Raw genomic sequence first — 25,248 nt, 5'->3', positions numbered from 1 at the left:
CTTAATTTGCATGTGTACATTCTAACTGTAAGCTACCTGTGTGTGAATGATCCCCATCCACTTCTCCAGATGCAAGTGGCCGTATGTGGTTCATAATACATTTTTACATTGTCCAACACTAAATGAGGCCCTATGTGAGCAATAAGTAGGGAAGACTTCTTTCACTTTGTTCTCAGTCTCCCTGATCATGAGGCCATGAAATAGTGGTAGATCACATCCAGGCTGAGCGTGTTTAAGTCCCTAGTCACTAGTCCATGGCAAATGATATAAGAGTGTAGGTGACCATACAGAGTCATACTGAAATTGTGCTGGAGTCCATCCCTTGTGAAGGCGAACTATTCTTGCTGAGCAGGGTCTATAGGGAGTGAAAAGAATACATTAGCCAGGTCTATCCGTGCATAACATTCCACCAGCATTGTTGCTATTGTCTCTATAACAGATACCATGGGGTAAATGTATCATACCCCGGTTTCTTCAACTCCCGCGAGTTCGGCGTCTTCGCAGCTTAAATTTAAAGCGGCGCTGCCTTGTAAAGGGAAACTTTACAAACTTCCCTTTACAAGGCAGCGCTGCTTTATATTTAAGCTGCGAAGATGCCGAACTCGCGGGAGTTGAAGAAACCGGGGTATGATACATTTACCCCCATATCTGCTTTGAGAGGGGGCACCTGTCAGTTTAGGACACTGTAATCCACTGTCATGGGCAATGATCTATCCATTTTTTTTTAACCAGGAACATGGAGACTTTGAAAGGACTCGATGCAGCCCTGATAATCTCTGGTCCTGACAGCTATTGAATGGTCCTAGTTATCTCTTGGATCCCAGAAGCTATATTTTTTAAACATTCTGGTTTATCTAGTGATGAGATCCCTTTTCCTGTAGTATATACAGTACTGTGCAAAATTTTAGGCAGGTGTGGAAAAAATGCTGCAAAGGGCAGTCACACCAAATACACACTTGATTTAGACTTTTCTTCGGTTCATTCACTTTGTTAATTGATAAAAGTAAACTATTAACACACTAATTTTGAAAGCATTCTTACTTTGCAATATTTTTTCCACACCTGCCTAAACATTTGCACAGTACTGTATATCCCTAGAATATTTTTAGGTAAACCCTGAACACTGGTCCATTTCCTATAACTGTCCCCTCATCCCATAGTCTCACACACACACTAACTGTGGCTCTGCAGTCCTCTGTATATATTGTTTGTCCTATTTGTGCATACTCCCGGATTTCCTTTACTTCTGTACAATGTGCATTGTACCATCCAGCATCTCCCTCTGCATCATCCTTATGGTCAGCGTGTCCTTCTCTATGTATAGTGATAACAGGTATTGCTCTTTGTCTGTCCACATTTAGTTTTGCATAACCCTCATTATCAGATATTTCTAATTGTATCTCTTGATCTGAGTTATTTTTCTCATCGCTTTGCAAGAGTCAAGATGATTACTCAGAATCATAGATCTCACATTAGTCCTTTGAAACCCTTTATTTTCTTGTTTTTACCCCCTGGCATTCATTGCACTATCCAGGAAGTTTGCACCTTTTTTTCAACGTCTTTGCTCTTTTCACTGTATTTTTTAGGTATTCTGTTATCATTAAAAGCTGATATTTTGCTGACTCAGCTCTGTTTCAGCCTCTGAACCAATTGCATTTAATTGCAGTATAAAGTACATATGAATAATAATTATGAGCTTTGTACACAATACCCCATCACCATTTGTAAGTAAGTGTGCAGTGTTATCATCTTCTAATGAAGCTATGGGGCTTTGTAGTTTATGCCTTGCAAGCTACAGGAAGTTTTTTTTTAATCCATGCTATCACTATATTCAGTGTCTAGCCTTACACCCATCTACAGACTCGACTTTGTTCCCTCCTTAACCCCCTTTAAAAAAGAAAGGTGCTTATCTAGGACAAAAATATATTTTCAATTTTAATTTGCAAAGTCAATAAGACAGCATCTCTTCTTGTGAGGTACCAGATTCATTCTCTAAACTTCCTGGAGGCCTATTGGTATGTTTCATAGTATTTTTCTGTTTTAATCAAATTGTATTTTATTACTGTATTGTATATTTACTTACTTTATGTCATTGTATAATATGTTGGAAAATTTTGACTATACTATGTCAGACTAAATTTCACATGTAATCATCATTGTTTTAAACTCTGATTAGAATATATGCTAACACATTACTATAGTATTGTTAAGCCCTATTGTATTTAATTTGCTAGATTTGTGGCTTCTATATGCAACTCAGTATTAGATTGTGGTTACTCCCTATTTATCATACAGCAAGGTGCTGGGGGCAGAGAGAGGTGCAGTGATTTAGGGGGATACGTAGTCAGGGTCCTGTGAGGAAGTGACTGACATATACAGTATCTTTGGTGACATTACCCTTTTCAGACTCACACACATCACGGGCAGCCTGGCAGGGGAAAGCTGTGACAAACACTTATAATATTACCTCTTATCATCATCTTTTTAATATTTACAAGTTTCTTTGAAAATGTTTTTTCATCGGAGGTGAACATGAACATATCTTGAGCATTAGCTTTGATGCTTGGATGCAATTCCAGAATCCGATTCTTCTCCTTATCGCTGCTGTTCTCTAGATCATCAACCACCACAATTACTTTGCTCTTTCCTAAATACAAAGGACAGAAGGTTTCTCATTCACTAATAACCAGTAAAGAATATGAAGAAGTAAACGAAGATACAATACAGGGAATATGCTAATGACCAATATACAACACTCTGAACACTCTAGTGACCCATATACAAAACATTCTAGTGAAAAATACATAATAGAGAGAGCATTCTATTGACCAATATACTATACAATGAGCAATAAAGTGACCCATATAGTATACAGCAATTGTTATTACTTATATACAATACAGAGAGCTTTCTAGTAATTGGCAGACAATACAGAGAGTATCTTTGTAACTGATCTACACTACATAATTCTCCATCTTCATTCTGGAGTTGATTATGCTAAGAAGACTCACAATATTCTGATGGGTTTCTAATGCAGAGCCCCCAAATCTTTGGTGACTTTATAATCAATACAGATAAAAGAGGAGAGATTCAGACTAGTCTTCTTTGTGCCTGTCTCTATTACCTTTCTATAGGCAGCTGAAGTAGCATTAGGTGGGATAAACTTAACTATTTGTTTACTGGTCTCAGTGATTGCAGGAGAGACATGGGGTCAAATGTGAAAAATATGGGAGACTTAATAGATTCATATGTGGCTTAATGCTGGAAACAAGATGCACATTTAGTGGTCAACTCAATCTGTCTTTGAACTGTTATGTAATTTATCGTCAAAGCTTCCAAGTAAATGACTATTTTAATAAATAATTGAATTAGCATTTTTGTTTTAATATTAATAAATAAAAAGTATGATTTTAAACAGTTCCACAGACTCTTCAGAGCCCTGACAAAAACATTCCTCTGAGTTTATGTATATGTATGATCCATGGACCATCATCTACAGTAGACTGGATGACTGAATACACTCCACTAGTAAATTTGAGAGTCTAAGTTCAGTGCGGGTTTATTATTTTCTCTTTCATTTACCTAGTTCCTCAGACATATATTGCAGCTCTTCATCATACAGAGAGTCAGTGACATCAGTGATATTGATCCTCCCTCTGTTCTTGGTGTGATACAGGATCCCAAATGTGCATTGAGAGACCTCATCTCTGAACTGCTGGGATCTATTGTTAGAGATGTAACAAGGTCGGACATTCTGTACAATGGCCTGGAAGGATCCAGATTGCAGACGGCTATTCAGCCACTCATAATCATTCTCTGATGACCTTGTAATGATTCCAACTGTATGTTTGGTTGGACCCTGAGACAGACCATAAAATGTTACCATTATTCTACATTTTTTAAATGCTTTTTTACATATATACTAAGTGCACTAACATGAAAATAAATGTTGCCAAATAAACTTCATTCTATTGAAAGAATCCCTCCTTAAATTATAATAATAAGAAAAAGTATCTACTAGATTTTGCTAAAATGCACAGATAAAGAGCTATACACTGCACCATTGGTAAAAATTGGAACATGTCAGCCTTTTATTCTAAGAAAATGATTTAAGACAAGTATGTTTACATTAGTAATACATTTTTTGTCCTACAATCTGTTATCAGGGGAGTGTCATTGTAAAAACAGTCCCATTTCCAGAAACGCATCAGATATGTAATATATAAAAATGTTTGGAAACATAAGAGTTAAGGACGGACATAACATTTTTTCATTCCACAAATATACAACATGTGCAGCATATCAGTACTACAAACACTAAGCTGTCCACTGACTTGTAATGACTGATACTCACCAAGTACATAGTATCTAATTACATCCACTCACTAATCTCTATCTCCTAAAACACTTTCCTCAAACTATAACCTGAGGTTCGTTACAGAGATTCACATCAAATATGTTTCTTTCTGAGGTATCATAACATTAACATTAAAAAATATGGTTTGCAAAACATTATCTCTTACCACTATCCAAATCCTCGTGTTATAAGATGAATCTACAAAAAAATCCAAAACAATGCTTTAATTACTTTCAATCTTTTAGTGATACAGACAAACACATAAGATCGACAGTACTGACGCTAAATGGTAAACATATAATTTATTGGCAATATACAGATATTGATGAAGGACACTAAAGTAATTACATTGTAACAACAATAGAGTTCTAACATTTTACCTTCTAATAATTTCCTTATTCCCTCCATCTTCTTCTCATATGACTTCAGATGATCTCTATACCAGGTGATTTCACTGTCTGTGAGGTGAAGAATCTCAAAGCTACATTTATATTTCTGTTCCTTACACCATGATGTCATTGTCATATTCTGGTCAGACAGACTGTGATCCGAGCTACCTCCACCCAGCAGTACAATGACATTCTTCATGTCTGGTCCCCATGTAAGAGACATAGATGGTGGTTACATTATGCATCAGATACAGGATACAACATGTACTTTAGTGTAACACAAGGGCTAAAACTATTGTAATTTCTTCTCAGGTTCTGTTCCTCTGTTTCTGTTATCAACTTTATTACCTGCTACTCACTACTTACTTAGAATATAGCTTGAGGTCATGTGCAAGTATTACGAAAGCTTGTCCCAAACTGTAATAATAAGGGACAGAATAGAACCTACTGAAAATAAATGGAAGGCAAATGACTTGTTATGGACATCACTGATATACAGACCTATCAAAATCTGCAACAGGGAATAGTCTGGCTTATGGTAATGATGAAAACTAGAAAGTGCATCAAATAAGAAACTAAGTGATATTCTTCGACCATACCTACATTTTAAGTATGTGCAAAAGAATTGTAAAATTACAGCATGCAATAAATGTTTTATTTATTTTTTAATACAATAGCAAAAATAAAATTGTTAAAAAGAGAAACAGAAAATAAAACACGCTATAAAATGCAAGTAGTATCACTGACAAGAATATTCATAGTCTAGAATTTTTAGTAAGAGGAGCAATATTCAGGAATAATTGCACACTTCCACAATGTGATAGAAACAAATTAAAACATTGAATCAGGTTACTGGGATGCAAACAAAGATTTCTTTGAAAGACGTGGTTAGGCACAAATGGTCTGATTTATGTTCAGACGTATGTTCGTTTGCATAGCGTATCTTCCGTGAAATAGTTCTGTGCATGTCCAGAAACGGCCCTTATAGAAATGGATGCAATTACATGCAATTTATATGTGAACACAAATTACACTCATTACTCAATATGACTTGAGAGGCAGAATGGCAGAGGAAATGGGCAGCTATATACAGAAACTGTGCTGTGAGGTGACTAATTGTAAAAAACGAAAAACAGAAATCATAATAATAAAAACTATTAAAAATAAAAATATGTATTCATCAGAGCAGAGTTTATGTTTAAAAAAGAAATGGTCAATTCTGAAAAACTAATAAAACTAATAAAATCACTCAAATTCATTGAAATAAAATAAAAAAACAACATCACTTTGCACAACCACAGAGACAATAAAAAATACCCAATAGTCATCAACAAATATAGCAGCATAAATAATAGTAGTAATAACAGCTGCATATATATGTGTTTATATGCAAAGGTAACAACACTATAAATAGAAGTAATGCTATTATTAGAATGATAATAAACTGACTGGCTAAGTGAGTGACATTATTACTTAGTCACTGTTCACTTTTTTTGTGGTATATTGATGGGAGTGGAAGCTGTAGTTGAATGCCTGAAGCTGTGCACACCATCCACATTGCAGCAGGTGACAGGTACGTGGCATTTTTCTGGGACCTGGAGAATATCTGACCTGCTATAGAGTACGTGGAGCTTATACAGATAAGCTATAAAGATTTTATGTCTGGTACGCAGTTACACTTATAAATGTGGATGGTCTGCACAGCTTGAGGCTCTATTGCACGGTTTATCTGGTTCTATTTAACCTCTATAGATCACATCAGTTTATTTAGAGGGACCCTGGTGAAGACCTCCAAAAATACGGATAAACCTTCTTATATTTGTATTTGGTACACAGATTCACATAAGGAGTGTGCAGTGTGGTGGAGGTACCCACTTATGTACATTTGATTATACCATGTGTGATTTTTTTCTTGTCTCCCTGACATATGAGAGAATCCAAGGGGTTGAAGTGACCAGTACAAGATTGCAAATTGTTGGAACGCGCATGTTCTTCATTTATCTGGTACGCTCCTAGAAGTGAACTTTTTTGGACAATATTGATAGGCGCCCATCCCTGTTTTGTTTCTGCATTGTTTTATTCTGGACTAACCTACCAGTAATTGGAAGTGGGCAGCCACCTGTACATGTGGAATTCATATTGAGGGTTTAATAATGGCTTATGTCTAACACTAATATTGTTAACCGGGGAGCAAGTAGAGCACCTATTGGAGTCTAGTTATTGTATAATATATATATATATATATATATATATATATATATATATATACTGCTATATTTGGGTTGACTATTGGGTATTTTTATTGTTTCGCTGTTTGTGGTTGGTCTGGTGGTGCTACTATTCATTTTATTTCAACAAATTTTGTTTGGTTTTCAGAAGGGACCAGTTCCTTTTTAAACATAAACTCTGCTCTGATGAATACATATTTTTATTTTTAATAGTTTTTATTATGATTACTATTTTCCTTTAGCCACCCCACATTGCTGTTGCTGTATATAGCTTGTTTCCATTTAGAGGGACAGCAATAGTGCCTTAGTGCCTTCCAACAGCTGCAGAGGTAAGTCATGCATATTATTATTATTTATTTATTTATTTATTTAAATAAATATACCCTTTTTTTTAATTAATTTTGTTTATTAGTCCCGGAGGTCATGTACAGTAAGGGCTTTCTAAGGTAAGGATGATTCAAATCATGTGTTTGTTGTAAGCATGCTTATTATCAGTCTTATGTTTTGCACCCTCTACAGGGCAGGTGTAAATGCCACTGATAGTCTTTGATTTATGTAATACCCCTTTTTCTGCTTGGGTGTGTGTACGGTTGTGTGTTTCCGGTCTTTAAGTAAACTTTGTACCTCATTTCCTTTGTTGCGCAAAAAAGTCATTAGCAGGCTCTTAAATAATAGGGTAGCTTCTGCAGCCAATTTCAATTTCAATCTGATTTAATGGGATCACTGTAATCCAATGATATATGTGCAATGTGGCCAAGACCAGAACTGTGTTGGGGAGGGGGAGGGAAAATAAGGTAATTGCCCAGGCCCTCAAGTCACATACCCCTTCCCCCAAAAAATATTTTGTTTTCAATAATTAAAATAAACGTACCCCCCAATCCTTCCTGAGCATCTATCAGCCAGTTCTGTCACAGTGTTTTAGCTGGAATGAGCTCAGTATGGGGATTGATTAATAATTATATTATGCAGAAGCATAACTGATGTTGAGATTGGGCACCACATATGGATGGATCTGCATAATAGTTATGGCATCACTTACAGCTCTGCATATTATCACTGGAACCAGATAGATATATGTCTGCAAATTAGACTTTGCACCCTATATGGCTGTGCACAATAATCTTGGAATCAGATGTGGGTATACATATAATACTTGGCGCCAGTAATTTGGTAGCAGATATAGATTAATATTGTGTATTTGTCACCAGTCATGGCTCAGCACATTAATGATGTACCATATATGATGTAGTATTGCATACTTGGCATCAGATATACCTCAGCATAACACACCTGGCTCATATGGCTCAGAATACACCAACAATTAACTTTTGGAGCTGACTCCTATATTTTAGACCTATTTAGACATGCTAAAACTGTGCCCTGTTAGCAGCATACTGAACAGCTGCTGAACCAGGAAGGTGTTGTGCAATAAACTGTTGTACGCTTGTTTTCAGTGCACATATAGCATGATATGTCCCTAACAAACAACAAAACTAACCCCTATCCATGGCTTCTTCCCCCCTTCCCCTAAAATAACCTCACCCTTCTTCTTCTGGTAATAGAGAAACATGGCTCACACAATCAGGCACTTCACACTTGTAGCCCTTAAAACAGTTGTCTCAGCTTCAGTCAAGTTCTTCCACCTGTTCCTGTACTCACATTCCAACCTTTTAAAGTGCAAACTATCTAAATTTTTAACCCTGTTTTTCCCAGAAATTCATTGCTCAGTCTCACTCCCTTATTACTTGTCCTCTTATATCTCTCTTGGTGGACCAAATATCATCTCACACCACTACTCATTGTGATGGTTAATGCCTTGATCTTGTATTGTCTCAACTTTGTTCAGTTTCTGATTTTTTTAACACTCCTTTACTTCTCAAACTATCACCTGATCACCTACAATCTCTCCTATACCTCTTTAACCGCTTTGCACTCTAACTTAACCAAGCCATCATATACACACAGAAATCTCAGTTCTATTTACTTTACAATAACAACTAGCCACCTCTCTAAAACAACTTCTCTCTAAATTCTAATTTTCCTACCTTAATTTTGCAGTCCCTCATTTTAAGTGCAAACACTAGAAACAGTCCTTCACAAAGTGGCTTTAGCTATGATTTCTTTCACAGCCTCGGCTATTGCACACCAAGGAAATGTTATACCTTTAAAATCTCTCCCAAAAGGAGAATGAACATTTTCCCAAAAACATTCTTCAGTCATCTTACTCCTATTTGCCTCTTTAATACATTGAAATCTCTTCTCAACTCTTCCATACATACCAATCTGATTACTTTTACTATCCCATACAAACCCCTCTGATTACAATAACTGTTTGCGTCCTACTTTGTGGACAAGATGGACAAGATCTGATATGAATGGTATCCTCTTCCCTGAAAAACAACTTACTCAATTAATTTCATTCGTCCTCTGGAACTTTCATTTCATTTTGTTCCAACAAAAATCTCTAATATATACTTCCACTCCCACTCTTCTGCATGTCAACTGCACTGTACCTCCTTAAAAATAAATTCATTATCCTGTGCTCAAACCAGTCTTAACTAACATTTGTATTTGTCTCCCTGGCATCTTTCCATCATTATATACATATGCATTACATTCTTCGATTCTGAAAATAAAAGTTTCACAAAAACGTTGTCAGATTACCATTCCATCTCATAACTCCAACTGGTCTACAAACTTCTTCAGGGTTCGCCTACACTGACCTCACATACTTCTTTTCCTCACAAAACCTATTGAACGATTTACAGTCATGGTTTAATTACCAACATTTCACAGACTCTGCACTGCCTAAAGTGGTTAATGATTTCATTACTGATAAATCTAAAGGTCACTACTTGCTTATAATACTCCTTGACCTATCTTGTATGTTGCACTTCAATGCTTATACAAAATGTCCTAGGTCTTCAGGACACTGTCCTATCCTGGGGGCCTGATTCATCAAGGTACGCAAACTCCTACGCATCTGCTAAATGGGAATTGAGCTATGTAAAACACCACATACGCAGCGCAAACAGAGCAGATACGTCACTCAAAGTCAACTCAATCTCAAACTCCAACGCAAATATAAGGGTTTGAGTCACTCAAAGTAGGAAACATGAGTTTGCGTACCTTGATGAATCAGGCCCCTGGTTCTCATCTTGTCAAACCACTCTGTTTTTTTTTAGTTTTCTGTATCCACCTCCTCTATGCTTACTTGGAGTACCACAAGGCTCAGTTCTAGGCCCTCTGCTATTATCATATTTATACCATTTCTCTTGGAAAGCTAATAAGCTCCTTCAGTTTCCGTATCTATGAAAATAAAATCTAAAAATGTATATATCCTCTCTGGATCTTTCACCATTTGTTTTGTCCGATGTTACTGAATGACTTTCTACCTTTTCTTCTTGGAAGTTATCTAACCACCCCAAACTCAATATTTTATTAACTGAGCTATTGGTATTTCCACTAGCCAACCTAGGATATTTTTCTAACAACTCTATATTTTTTTTGACCTTTCAAGCTCACTGTCTAGATGTAACCCTTGACTCAAGGATCATTTTAATATGTCTACAAATCCTATTACATGTATCTAAGAAATATCGCCAGAATTTGCATGTATCTCCCACAAGACACTGCAAAAAATTGTGAATTCAGCACTCATAATCTCCTGCATTGATTTATACAAATCCATTGTTACTGGTCTTGACCTAAGCAGACTTTCACCTCTACAACCTATTTTGATTGCAGCCTTATAATAATGTTCCTCACCAACTGATGCTGTTCTCTGTCAGTCCCTACATTGGTTGCCTGGACTTTACAGAATCCAATAAAAATATTTCTAATAACATAAAAAGATATTAACATAACTATTCCAAGATAAATTATTATTATTATTATTATTATTATTATTATTATTATTATTATTATTTTCCTTTGCATCACCTCTTGCTTTCCTATAGATTATACATGCTATTGCATGCCGTCTTGTCCTGAGTAACTAATCACACAAGTGGACAGATCTCGCAGATGATCATCAGAGCAATGTCCTGAAATACTCTGCAACCATGACCAAATGTATATTAAAATGACATTATTGTGTTAAGATTGCAGAAGAAATTACAGCCAATAGCGAAACGAAATAAATACTTTTGTAATCCACGACTCAGCAAATAAATGTGCCAATGTGGCTTCTAAAAACCACTCTGTAATATTAAGATTTCATTTGTGTATCTGAGGTGGTGAGTAGGTGGACAGAGGGGTCCTCAGTCTCCCTCTGGTGTTGCAGATCCACTCAACATTACTGTCACGGGCATAAGGAGTCTTGCCCAGGAATTCACCAGATGACTGGGCTTACCAGAGCGGTGAAGTTAACACAACGGTCCTCTGGTAGCAGGGTGACTAGCGGAACATATATCACAGCAGATGGAGAGAGGATGCCAATAGAGAATAGGAAAGTCAGTGACTTGCAGCTATCTTGGTCAATGAGTCAGCGACTAGCTGCTGTTGTAGAAAAGCAGATTTGAACACGGAGATCAGGATGGACGTGAGGAGATGCAGGGAGGTAGCAGGAAAGTCAGTGGTCTGCGTACAGCAAGTTGTACCACTGCTTATGGTGAGAAGACTTGTCCAGGTGCAGGTAGGTAGCGGGGAAGTCAGTGGTCTGCGTACAGCAAGTTGTACCACTGCTTATGGTGAGAAGACTTGTCCAGGTGCAGGTAGGTAGCGGGAAAGTCAGTGGTCTGCGTACAGCAAGTTGTACCACTGCTTAATAGGTGAGGACGTGAACAGGTGCCGATGAGTGGAGGCATACAAAGGGTAATAGGATGAAGACACTGAGAGCACAGAGGAACTTGATCCCAACAGATATGCAGCGTATCCAGCAAAGTCTATAACGGTATGTGTGGCGCTGCTGGGTAAAGAGACTTGCTCAGCACAGATATGCAGCGTAACAATAACAGTCTATAGCGGGTATGGATACCGCTGCCGAGAGGAGAAGCTAGTCCTAGCGGATATGCATAGTAAACGTGGAAAGTCAATAACAAATAGGCATACCGCTATTCAGTAGAACAGTCTGTCCACAGGAAGATGCAGGGACTGCAGAGACGCTGAATGGCAGCAGGGAGAGTTGCCTGATCAACTAATTAGATTAAAAGCAAAGGTCACAAGAGTTCTTGGGTGCTGCGCATGCGCAGTCCATCAGGGTGGCGGACGGCCGCGGTTGAGGATAGGTGCCGGCAGGAAGGCTAGGGAGCCACGCACCAGCGTAGAGGCACTCACGGTCCGGTGAGTGACAATTACCCAGCGAAGATACAACTGAATCCTGACTTAAATGGAGGCACTGTGCAGAAGATATTAAGTGAAGATTGATATTTGGTACAATGAAAGTATATGCACTGCTTCCCACAGACACACTGGGGAAAGGAGTGTTACATTAATGTTATTTCCTGGCACTGAGCTGTCTCCTTATTTGGCATTAAATAAAATACATTTTGCATATCCTCACTAAGTATATTTGACAAACAGTAATATACTGTATACTATAAGTCATGGCAGAGTTATTTACCGTAAAAAGACGATAATATCTTTACTTCTTCAAGCAATGCAGGTTCCCACATGTTGTTCTCAAAGCAAAAAATAGCACAGAAGCTGGGGGACACTTTACATTTAAGTGTGCTGTCCCCATGTATGCCAGATGTGGAGATTTCTTCGTATGCCTCAAACTCACTGAAGTTGTTTGATTGTAGCAAGTCTTCAATCCACCCACATGTATTGGACTTTTTGATAATCACCAGACATTTATCTGTGGACTGTGTGAAAATCTGTAATAAACAAAATAAGATGTTTCAGCGAAAAATAATAATAAGTAATGAAAATAAAAATGTATAACTGACATTATTTGAAAGCGATTTAAGGGTATATTTACTAAGCTGCGGGTTTGAAAAAGTTGAGATGTTGCCTATAGCAACCAATCAGATTCTAGTTATCATTTATTTAGTACATTCTACAAAATGACAGCTAGAATCTGATTGGTTGCTATAGGCAACATCTCCACTTTTTCAAACCCGCAGTTTAGTAAATATACCCAATAGAGACGATGTAAATGGCTAAAAATTATAACTGTCTAAAGATATTTTTATTTATTTGCTCAGCACAGCTAAAGAGTTTCTGTGGTGTGTGATTAACATGAGTGTAGTTTACTTTTATCTATTTCTGTTTACATGTAAAACGTCCAACCCAAGTGGAAAACAAAACTGTGATATGTAATTAAATGTCAATAAACAAAAACATTGTCTGTTATAAGAGCAGCTGATTATCCATGGACGAAATTAGCTGTAAATCTTCTAATTCTATCTGGAACCTGTTGGAGTGACAATAATGTTTTATACAACCACAATAAGCACGGACCCACACTGTGACTACAATCCCAGTGCATTTCAAGGTGTAAGCCCACTGAACTGCCCCCCGAAGATCAATCTGCACCTAGCATTCCAGATTTCCTGATACAACTTAGAAATTGCATGGTGGAAAATACAAGAAGTGAGGTTACATCTGGATTGTCTTTGCTGTGTGTGAGAAGGATTTCATTACATTGATCAACGTTCCCCAGAGAAGTGGATCTGGAATGTGTAGAATATGTCCTCAATCTTCTGAACCTCACAAGTGGCAGAAAATGCCAGGCCTTGTGGGCAGAGATACAGGTTGTGAACCTCCTCATACCACACAAAGCAGCCAAGGCCAATGTAAATGTGTCCTCTCCAGCTTTTCATCCTCATCCTGTGTCTTCTCCAACTCTTTATCTCATTTAAATTATCTTGTCCTGCAAAACAAAATATCTAGTTTCTGCGCATGGGCATAAAAGCAGGTGTACTCCCCATTCTCCTAACCCGCAATGTTGAAGTCAAATAATTGGATGAAGTCAGCTAAATTGATTATTATTGATTTACCGTGCAATTGCAATTAGTATGCTACAGTTAATAACGAAATCGCACAGGTAAACAACACACACTTACATTCACACTTACAAATAGTACACGTTTATTTAAGTTTCAATCCACATTCATTTATTAGTAAGTGTATTAGAAATTAATTATACATAGATAATACTACAGTAAAGGTAATTATGGTTCAGGTCCTCAAAAATGTGTGGAGTTTGGTCTCATGTTAATCCATATTTTACCAGCAGAAATCCGGTGTCAATAGGGAAGGGATTGTACATAGAGATCGCAAGTTATGAATGGTATGAGATTAATACTTAAAAGCACTTTGTTTATGGGTCAGTTTAAACTGTTATTTCAGCAGGAAGACACATAGGCACAAATTGAAGAGAGATCAAATGAACTGACTTATGATCAGCAGTCTACAGGAACATTGTAAACTCTGGACCAATGAAAAACTTTATTAGTGTTATATTTGTGACATCATCACTGTTTTTGTTAACTCAAACTGGTGGCATATATATATATATATATATATATATATATATATATATTGCTCAAAACAGCCCAGTTTCTTTATATGTAAAAATTATATATTCATCTATTTATTTATATAGAACCGCTAATTCCGCAACAGAGAACTCATTCACATCAGTCCCTGCCCCATTGGAGCTTACAGTCTAATTTCCCTAACACACACATACCGAGAGAGACTAAGGTCAATTTAATAGCAACCAATTAATCTAATAGTATGTTTTTTTGGAGTGTGAGAGGAAACCGGAGCACCCAGAGGAAACCCACACAAACCACACAGATAAGGCCATGGTTGGGAATCGAACTCATGAACCCAGAGCTGTATGACAGAAGTTCTAACCACTAAGTCACTGTTCTGCCCACCATGCACTTCAGACTATACAGCACATTTTTATTACTCTATTACCAAAGCGAATCATCGCTGTAACTATTGACTTACACAAAATAAAGCATAGCAAGGTCTGTAAGTATTTTCCACCAAAGTTTTAACGGTCCAGTTCTCTGTAAATGTACAAAATGTAAAAGAGAATGAGATTCACATTAATAAAGTGCAGAAAAATTAAATGTCGAACAGTCACCAATGTAACAGGTAATGAGTGCTCAATAGTTGACCAATATATTAGTTTTGTATATGAGCGCATAATACAATGATAGCAAAAAAACAAGTGTATATATTAATGCTCAATACATCAATGGACATAATTTCATGTTATGAGACTAGTGCCTTTACAATAAACCTCCAGTTTGGATCACCCCTATTCCATGACTTAACATCTTGGCCCACCACAACTTTGTTCCTATATATATCACATTGATTTTAAAAGTTATTAACACTGATTTTGTATTAGATATTGATCAATTGCACAATGTATTTCACAGTGACTTTGACTCAGCAGTGAAGTTGACAGGGGTTTTCCATAAGAGATGCCAGCATATTGTAATAGTATATTGCCATATGGTTATGTTTATTCCCCTCCTAGAGAGGGACGTGTGGCGCAAACTGTAAAAGGGTTTCAGGTTTGTTAGTTCCAATCTGGGACAAGAGGAGGCTAAAGTGTGGATTACATGGCAGTGAGTTCCAGGCTATTCACTATCTTGTGTATTCCACCTCATTAGCACCTGATTTCGTCCATCTGACAGTAACGTCCGATACTTGTTTGGAGGGCAGTGAACTGAGGAGGTATAGCAGCTAAACCCATACCTCCTTGTGGGGGTTTCTGGTGATTATCTACCCTTCATTAGACTCCATGGGGTAAATGTATCAAGCTGCGATTTTTCATTTCCAGCGATTTCCTTGGTCGAGTTTAAACTCGCCGTTGTATTAAACAGCAATTTGATGTAAAATCACCAGAGAAGTATTTGTTTCAAAATCTCCATTCTCAAAATCGCAGTCCCGACTTTTTGCAACTCTAGCTATACAAATCACCAAATGTATGAAGCTGCAATTTTGCAAACTCATCTGAGTTTGTATTTAAAATCGGCAGATACAAAACGCTGCTGTCTAGGCAAGATTAGCAATCACATCACTGTTACACTGCTGGGTTATACAGACGCAGGACCCGGCAGCTGTATAATGTAAAAAATCAGTTGTTTTTTTTTTTTTTTAAAGCATGCCCCTCACCCCTCTAAACACTATTAACCCTAGCGCTGCCAGTCTACTGCTGGTTGCATCTTAATCAGGAAAAAAATGTGTGGGGTCCCCCCCCCCCCCGATATCAACGCAACCAGCACTAGGCAAACCAGTCGGGGTGGGTGGCACTATAGCAGGGTAATCGAAATCGAGGCAAAACGTCATTGTGACGTCGTTGGATGTCGGAGCTTGTTTCTCGCAATATTTGAAATCCATAAATCCCCGCCTCTACAGCAATCCATCGCCGCAGGCAGCATTAGAGCAGGGAGAGAGCAATTATTCTTGCAATTCTTCTAGCAATTGTTATAGCAGGAAGAGAGGAGGATAGAGGAGGCATATTTGCAAACATTACCAACTGTTTGGGGTGTCATATTCCCTCCTCCATCCTCCAGAAACTATTTTCTGGCTGCAGAAAGTCTTATCTAGCAGCATTATCTATTTAATATTTTGCCCTACAAGTGTTTTGGGGTGTCTCATATTCCCCAGTGTGAAACAAAAATTTTTCTGGTGCTGAAAGTCTTGTCTAGCAGCACTATCAATTTAATATTTTGCACTACAAGTGTTTGAGGTTTCATTAAATTGGATTCACAGCAGTCCACAAATGAACATGATCAACAAGCAGCTGCTTGCACCAGTCCTGATGTTAGTCTTCCCTGTACGTCATCTGGTAAAGCCTATGTAAAAATACATAGTCTTTTTATGTCAGGGAAAAAAAACCACCAAAAAAAAAGAGAAAAAGAGGTGTAACTGATGAAAAGTTTACTGCCGTGAAAAAAAAAATTGCCAGCATGCCATTCTACACACGCAGTGGGAAAGAAGAATGAGGCCTTCGCTTTTCTCTATTAGTGCCAGATCTAAAAATGTTACTAAGCCTTCTTCTTGTAAGGTCACTCGTGACCAAGCAAGAAAAAGTAATTTGAAATCCAAAAGTGGTGCACAACTACTGTTACGTGTGAAAGCCAAGCTGCAAGAAAACAGTAAGGCATTAGAGAAAAATGTATGCTCAGAATCAAAAATGACACCAATCCCTGTGGAGAGTCCATCCACCAGTGGTATGTGTAATCGTGAGCATTCTGATAGTGTACACATAAAGAAGGGCCCTTCCAACATTTCTGCTGATGTGTGCCTGAGCAGCCCAAGTGCAGCCGTTGATACACCAATTGAGGATGCCACTTTGGAATTAGAAGAGGATGAGGGGGAGATTTGTGTAGACGATGAGGGCGCTAATGAGGATGTTGAAGAGAATGAGGTTGTTTCTGTAAGTCCTGCACCAGTGGCAGCAGTTCTGGCACGTGACAAGAAAAAGGCCATTGTCATGCCTGGGCATAAAACAAAAAAATCCACTTCTTATGTGTGGAATTATTTCTACCCAAATCCTGACAACAGTTGTATAGCCGTTTGTAGTGTATGTCAAGCCACAGTCAGTCAAGGGAGGGACCTTAACCATCTTGGAATCTCATCCATGTTATGCCATTTGACGAGAGTTCGTGGCAAGGTTTTGGGAAAAGCTGAAAGTTCTGGCAAACAAATTACAAGCACTCCATCATCAGCTAGGACCCTTCTGTCACCTAAATCCCGATGGCTGCAAAATACACCATCCTCATCAATATCCTCAGTAGCAATCGGAGTTAGCCCTACATCCTACTTGGTAAGGATGGATGACTCCTGCACTATAATTGAGTCCTCTGAAGAATGTTTAAGCGTTAGTCAAACTGCTGCTGCTGGGGGGTGATTATTCCTCCCATAAGAAGGCCATGAAAAAGAGCAGTCCTACATTACAACAATTAACTGTGAAACTATCATTTGCTAGTGGAAGCAAATATGACAGCAGTCACCCAGTCGCCAATAGAATCACAGACACCATGGCTACTACTCTAGTATTAGATCTGCGTCCAATATCCCCAATAAACGCAGCTGTTTTTTCATAGTTAATTGATGTTTTGTGTCCGCGTTACAAAATTCCATCACGACACCATTTTTCCCATAAAGCTATTTCACAACTATACCAAAAAGTGTGTAAAAATGTAGTGATTGCGCTGAAAAATGCCATTCTGCCCACTGTCCACTTAACCACAGATATGTGGACAAGGTGAAGTGGGCAAACCAAAGACTATATGACTGTGACAGCCCACTGGGTTGGTCATTCACCTTCACCAGCAGGAACAGCAGCAGCATGTACACCACTACGTAACATTTGTCACAGGCAGGCCACTCTTTGTATCACCGGCTTCACTAACAGGCATACAGCTGACAATTTGTTACGCAAACTAAGAGATGTGATTGATACATGGCTTATACCACTCGGACTCTCCCCAGGATATGTAATTTCTGATAACGCCAACAATATAATGCGGGCATTACAACTGGGTGAATTCCATCACATTCCCTGTTTTGCTCACACCATAAACTTGGTGGTGCAGAGCTTCCTAAGAAATAACCGTGAGGTTCAGGAGATGATTTCGGTGGTCCGTAAAATTTCAGAGCATTTCAGGCATTCTGCCACAGCATGTAGGAGATTGCAGCAGCTCCAAGAACAGTTTAACTTACCCTGCAACCAACTTAAGCAAGAGGTGGTAACTAGGTGGAATTCCACCCTGTACATGCTTCAGAGGATGGAGGAACAGCGCAAAGCCATCCAAGCATATTGCACAAGCCATAACATTGGGAAAGGAGGGGGGATGTATTTCACTCTTGCACAGTGGGGAATTCTTTCTGTGCTGTGCAAGGTGCTGAAACCATTTGAAGTTGTGACATGTGAAGTGAGTGCAGACTCTGCTAGCTTGAGCCAAGTCACTCCGTTAATTAGACTATTGGAAAAGCAGCTTGAGAAACTGAAGGAGGAGATGAAAGAAAGCAATTCCGCAAAGTATGTTGACCTTGTAGATCAAGTACTTAATTCGCTTCACAGTGATCCTGGAGTTATTAAAATCTTGAACTCGGATCACTACGTTTTGGCCATTGTGCTTGATCCAAGATTTAAGACCTACATTGAGTCTTTGCTTCAAAATGAGCGAGATGTGAACCTTTGCAAGGAACTATTGGTCAGAAAGTTGTCTGCTAAACTGGGCCTTGGCTTGATGACCTCTCTTCCTTCGTTTCTCAGGCAGCTGCTGCTCGTAAAAAATTTAATTTTCCAAAGCGAAGCAGGGAAGATGCAGGAGGCTGACTAAAACAGTTAAACATCTGGGCTGGTTTGAAGGATTTTTCAAAAAAACGTGTGACCTTGCGATAACTCCATCCAATCCGAGTTTTAGCATGCAAAGGATGGTGGAGGATTATTTTCAAGAGGTAATTGATATGTAAATGTCAGACAGTCCCTTTTCTTACTGGGAAGAAAAACAGGCCATTTGGAAACCCATGTACAAACTTGCTTTGCAATACCTAAGCTGCCTACCCTCCAGTGTGTACTCTGAACGAGTTTTCAGCACAGCCGGGAACCTAGTCAGTGATCGATGTAGGAGGTTACTTCCATAAAATGTTGAGAAAATGATGTTCATAAAAATGAAGGCCTACCACGAGGAAGGCCTTTACCATCAAAGACATCCAAGCACTGACAGTTCTCTAATGGCGGATTCAAGCGGAGATGAATTGATAATCTGTGATGATGATGTACACACTGATGAGGGTCAGGATGAAGCTGAAGATGATGACGATAACATCTTTTTAAAACTTTCTATATAAGTGTAGGGTGTAATCTTCCCCAAATAGGAAAGGGACTTGGGGCATTTCTATATCACTTACAGTCTCGAAAGGCTGCTGTTTTGTCAATTTCACGATAAGGGTAGGGTGTCATACATACACAGACACCAAACTGCCTTTGTCCATTTCTATTTTATTGTACAGTCTATGCAGGCTGCTTTTTTTCTATTTAACTACAAGTGTAGGGGAAGGGGGGCTGAAACAGACAGAAACCAAACTGCCTTTGTCCATTTTTTTTATATTTAACTATAAGTGTAGCGTGTAATATACACCCAAAGACGATGGCTGCGTTGCCAATAGGCTAAGATGGAGAGGAAGACAATCAGGTTTGTGCGTAGAATTAAGGATGGCCTACAAGGGATTAAACTGTTTTTTTTTCATAATTTATTAGCTATAAATTGATTTTTAAACAAAATTGCCAAACAAAACCAAAACCAAAACACGCAAGGACGGTTTTGCCAAAACCAAAACCAAAACACGGTTGTCAGTTGTCTCTAATTAAAACTAACACACAATATATCTGTTTTTGACTTGAGGGGCATAATGGGGGAGGGAAGATACACGTATGCGTGCCAGAAGGTATCAAAGAACAGCTGTATGCAACTAAAATACGATATCAAAATGCATATTTGACATTGAAACAATTAAACAAACAAAAATTAATAATTAAAAATATTTTTTGACTATACTGTTAACATTTGTTATTTGAAATCTTTTAAAAATAAAAGTTTTATGTGTTCTGATGTGAACTTTATAGTACTCACACATGTGTGTATATTGCAGTCTGTTCTGTATGTGTATGTATAGCAAGTACTGTTTAGGCAGATAATACTTCCACCAAGAGTTAAATTGAAACGTACCTTGAGATAAGCTTGAATTTGAATATGGCTGAAACTGCACTCAAATTGCATGTTTTTTTTTAAACACGCAACATACGTGTAAGTTACGGGGGGCAAGATTCATTAAGGTAAGCAAAGCAAAAAAAGTAAATTTGCACTTTGGCAAAACCATGTTGCATTGGAGGGGAGGTAAATTTAAAATGTGTGGACAGATTTATATTTGGGGTAGGGCATGTACTAGATCAACTTTAAATTTCAGTGTACAAATAAATATATAAAGTATTTGTGTGTTAGATGAAAAATCAGACAGTATTTAACTTACATGCAATATAATAAACTAATTTGCACCCCTTGCATTATAACATGGTTTGTCCAGGAGAAAAGTTTTGCATTGCTTGCCTTAATGAATCAGACCCTTAGTGTCTCACATATTGTTGCAACTTTGTAATATTGAATTTTTTCTGCAATTTCATCTTGTATGTATAACTTAAACCATATATGGTAATTATTTCCTCATCTTAGCTCATAATGTTAATCTATCTTGGGTCGACTATTTGAACTCAACAACCTGTCTCCGCGTCAGTCTATCATGATTGCTGCTGCTAAGGTTTTTACCTCCACAAAAGTACAACTGCAGTTACACAAACCTACAAATCTCTAAACAATTTTGCTTCATCCTCCATCTGTTTCAGCCATCCATTATGTCTGTCCTTCAACCTGTTGTTCACCACATCTCTTGCTACCTCCTACAATGTACAACTACAAGATTTCTCCAGTCGCTCTACATTTTGAACGCTCTCCCACTCTCCCTAAGATTGTCCCCTAATTTCTAAACATTTAATTGTTTACTGTAATATTAACCTGGATTCTATTATTCCACCATCATCCATTAAACTTTCCATTTGCTTCCTACTTGTTTCCAGTAAGCCCTTTTCTTGTGTCTTGTTACTTTTTCCATTTAGATCACAAAGCACTTTTAACCCTTTTATTATTGGTTGTTTTGGTATGTATTACCCCTTAAACAGTGCTGGATAAATGTTGGTGTTTTATAAATATTGGCACCATATTGTGATCAGTGTAATTCAGCTGATATCTTACCTGGTGGTATTAGAGGCATTCCTGAAGTGCTGTCTTCAGATGCGGAATCATTATCTGCACTCCCCTGCGCAGATTCTAAGTTAAAAGCAAATAATTAAAGATTACGTTTATTTGTTGGTATGAATGACATGGTAAGGTGACCCCCCAAATACAGCTGATATTTTAGCTTATGATGCAATATCACCATCACCAATGCATTTTCCCATCTAAGCTCATAATGCTCAATACATCTCGGGTTTACTATTTTAATTCTGTTAACAGGTATTTTCCTTAAGAGTCTGTTTCCGCGTCAGTCTATCATGGTCACTACTGCTAGGCTTATCTCCCCAACAGCACAACCTTAGCAGTTTTCATCTGCTGATTTATTGACTTGTTCCCCAAACCTGTGCAGCCATGTATAATTGTGGTCCATCCTATATCTGAAGCCCTATATCAAAATTATCTTCCAACTATCCATTATGTCTGTCCTACAACCTGTTGCTCACCACATCTCTCATTACCTCCTAACGTGCACATCTATAAGATTTCTCCAGAGTGACTCTACTTCTCTGGAAACCCCCCTTTCCATAAGATTGTCCCCTAAATTCTAAACCTTAAAGTGTTGTGCTGTAAACTTAACCTGAACTATCTTACTCCATCATCATCCTTTACACTTTCCGTTTGCATCCTACTAGTTCCACTCAGCCTTATCTTGTATATTACTTGTTCCTTTTTCCATTTAGATTGTAAGCTCTTATCAAAAGTTGCTTTTCACCCTTTTATTATTGGTTGTTTTGACATGTTTTACCCCTTAAACAGTGCTTGATAAAATGTTGGTGTTTTATAAATACTGTCACCATGATGTGATCACAGTAACCCAGATGATATCTTACCTGGTGGTATTGGAGGCATCTTTGAAGCAAATTCAGATGTATTACCACACTCGTCGTCTGCACTCTCCTGCGCAGATTCTAAGTTAAAAGCAAATAATTAAAGATTAAGTTTATTTGTTGGTATGAATGACATGGTCAGGTGACCCCCAAAATACAGCTGATATTTTAGCTTTTGATACAATATCACCATCCACAATGTATTTCCCCATCTTAGCTCATAATACACAATATATCTCAACTTTACGATTTGAACTCTGCTAACAAGCAATTTCCTTAACAACCTGTCTCCACGTCAGTCTATTATGGTCGCTGCTGCTAGGCTTATTATCTCCCCAACAGTACAACCTTAACATTTATCTGCCAATTTATTAATTTGTTACCCAACCTATAAACTAATGCACAATTGTGCTTCACCCTACATCTGAAGCCCCATCTCAAAATAAACTCCAACCATCCATTATGTCTGTCCTACAACCTGTTGTTTACCACAAATCTTGTTACCTCCTAACACATATCTATAAAATGTTTATAGAGCGACTCTATTTATCTTGAATACCCCCCCTCCCTAAGACTGTCCCCTAATTTCAAAACTTTTACGTATTTGCTATAAACTGACCCTGGATTATCTTACTCCACCATCATCCTTTAAACTTTCCATTTACTTCCTACACGTTCCACTTGGCCCTCATCTTGTATATTACTTGTTCCTTTTGCAATTTAGATTGTAAGCTCTTATCACAAAGCGCTTTTTGCCTTTTTATTATTGGTAGTTTTTCCATGTATTACCCCTTAAAACATGTTGCATAAAATGTTGGTGTTTTATAAATACTGGCGCCATGATGTGATCAGTGTAAGCCAGCTGACATCTTACCTGGTGGTATTAGAGGCATTTTTGAAACATAGTCATCAGATGTATTACCACACTCGTCGTCTGCACTCTTCTGCGCAGATTCTAAGTTGAAAGCAAATAATTAAAGATTAAGTTTATTTGTTGGTATGAATGACATGGTGAGGTGACCCCTAAACTACAGCTGATATTTTAGCTTTTGATGCAATATCACCATCCACAATGTATTTCCCCATCTTAGCTCAAAATACTCAATATATCTCAACTTTACTATTTGAACTCTGTTAACAGGCATTTTCCTTAACAACCTGTCTCCACGTCAGTCAATCATCGTCACTGCTGCTAGGCTTATTATCTCCAACAGCTCAACCTTAGCAGCTTTCATCTGCCAATTTATTAACTTGTTCCCCAAACCTATGAAGCCATGTATAATTGTGCTTCATCCTACATCTGAAGCCCCATCTCATCTCAATGTGCTTCCAACTATCCATTATGTCTGTGCCACAACCTGTTGTTCACCACATCTCTTGTAACCTAAGAACATGTCCATCTACAAGATTTTTAGGTGTGACTCCCCTCCCTCTCCCTAAGACTGTCCCTTAATTTTCATTTATAATAAATATAATCTAAAAAATAAATAATTGCATAATAAATATTGAATGTCCCAGTGATTAAAACTTCCTATTTCTCTCTTTCAATTATTTTTTAATCTTTTTAGTCTTTCTCTGTTTCTTCCTGATCTCTCTCTCTCTCGGGCTGTATTTACACTTCAAACCAATGTTCCTCAACAACATTTGTAGCAGGAACATCGAGTGTCACTAGACCAATGTTCTGTGGCCCAAAAGAATCAGCTCAAAGTAGAATGTATTACATATGTGACAATCAGGGAACCGCCAAAACAGATTTTTTTATTAAATTAGGCTAGTTCTCAGTATCTAGCTAGTAATAGTAAATATAGTACAGCTATAATTTACATTGTCTAGAATAAAACTCACCTCTCTTGAGAACATTTACTTTATTATCTTCCATAGTTCCAGGACTCTGACTTCTTGTCGACTTTGTGTTTCTTCTATTGTGATCATCTGAAGTTTCTCTTTCACTTTGTAACATCCAGCGCTCCCAGTTATATCTTAAATATAAAAACAACATGTCATTAGTTCTTTAAGTCACCACTGTGAGGAGCATGTAGAATGGAATAATGTGTGTTTTATGGATTAAAATAAAAGTTATAAATACATTCACAAATAACCTTGAGTCTATCTTTTTAAAAAACCCTCCCAAAACAAACCATAAAATACATTAACTAGATAAAACACATACACATAAAATAAGATTGTGTGACTCAGGCTGAGCAATGCCACTTTAAAGAGTGCAGTATATACAGAATGTGGTGCTACAAGTGATCACAGGGGCCCCCTGCTGGAGAAACATGAATTAGGTTTAAAAGTTAAATAAAAAATAACTGAGCTCTGTTTGGAGCGGGTAGGTTAGCTTTTATGGACAGTTTAGAGATGAAATGTATTATTTTTTGGCTGTTGTTGCTCCAGTGTGTGTGGTTTTCTCTAGAACTGTAAGGCCCTGCATAGACCATATAAAAAAATACTAGAACTGTAAAAAAAAATATTTAAATAGTTATTGTGGAAAAGACACTAACGTATATTGTAGTGCACACTGAAAAGTAATAGCAAAGTTTACATTATATTACTTACCCATGCAAAACATTATAAGCACCAAATAAATTAAAACAGGAATATTGTCACTGAATGTGTGTGTTTTGTATCAGAAGGCAGTATTATATGGTGTTATACAACTCACCGCAT

The 25,248-nt window shown here is 37.7% G+C and overlaps 1 protein-coding gene across 1 annotated transcript; it reads right to left on the bottom strand.

Annotated features, from left to right (window-relative positions):
• Positions 1 to 25,248, bottom strand: LOC142098417 (uncharacterized). Its single transcript, XM_075181262.1, has 10 exons — positions 25,244 to 25,248; positions 24,424 to 24,557; positions 21,710 to 21,784; positions 14,883 to 14,944; positions 12,538 to 12,793; positions 4,738 to 4,947; positions 4,524 to 4,555; positions 3,583 to 3,859; positions 2,468 to 2,647; positions 1 to 355 (listed from the first exon to the last, which is right to left on the bottom strand). Exons 1-10 carry the CDS (start codon positions 25,246 to 25,248, stop codon positions 336 to 338), a joined length of 1,251 nt encoding a protein of 416 aa, XP_075037363.1. The 3' UTR covers positions 1 to 335.

The sequence above is a fragment of the Mixophyes fleayi genome, chromosome 7 (genome assembly GCF_038048845.1).
Source record: "Mixophyes fleayi isolate aMixFle1 chromosome 7, aMixFle1.hap1, whole genome shotgun sequence".
NCBI lineage: Eukaryota > Metazoa > Chordata > Amphibia > Anura > Limnodynastidae > Mixophyes > Mixophyes fleayi.
This window is presented reverse-complemented; position numbering and strand designations above follow the sequence as displayed.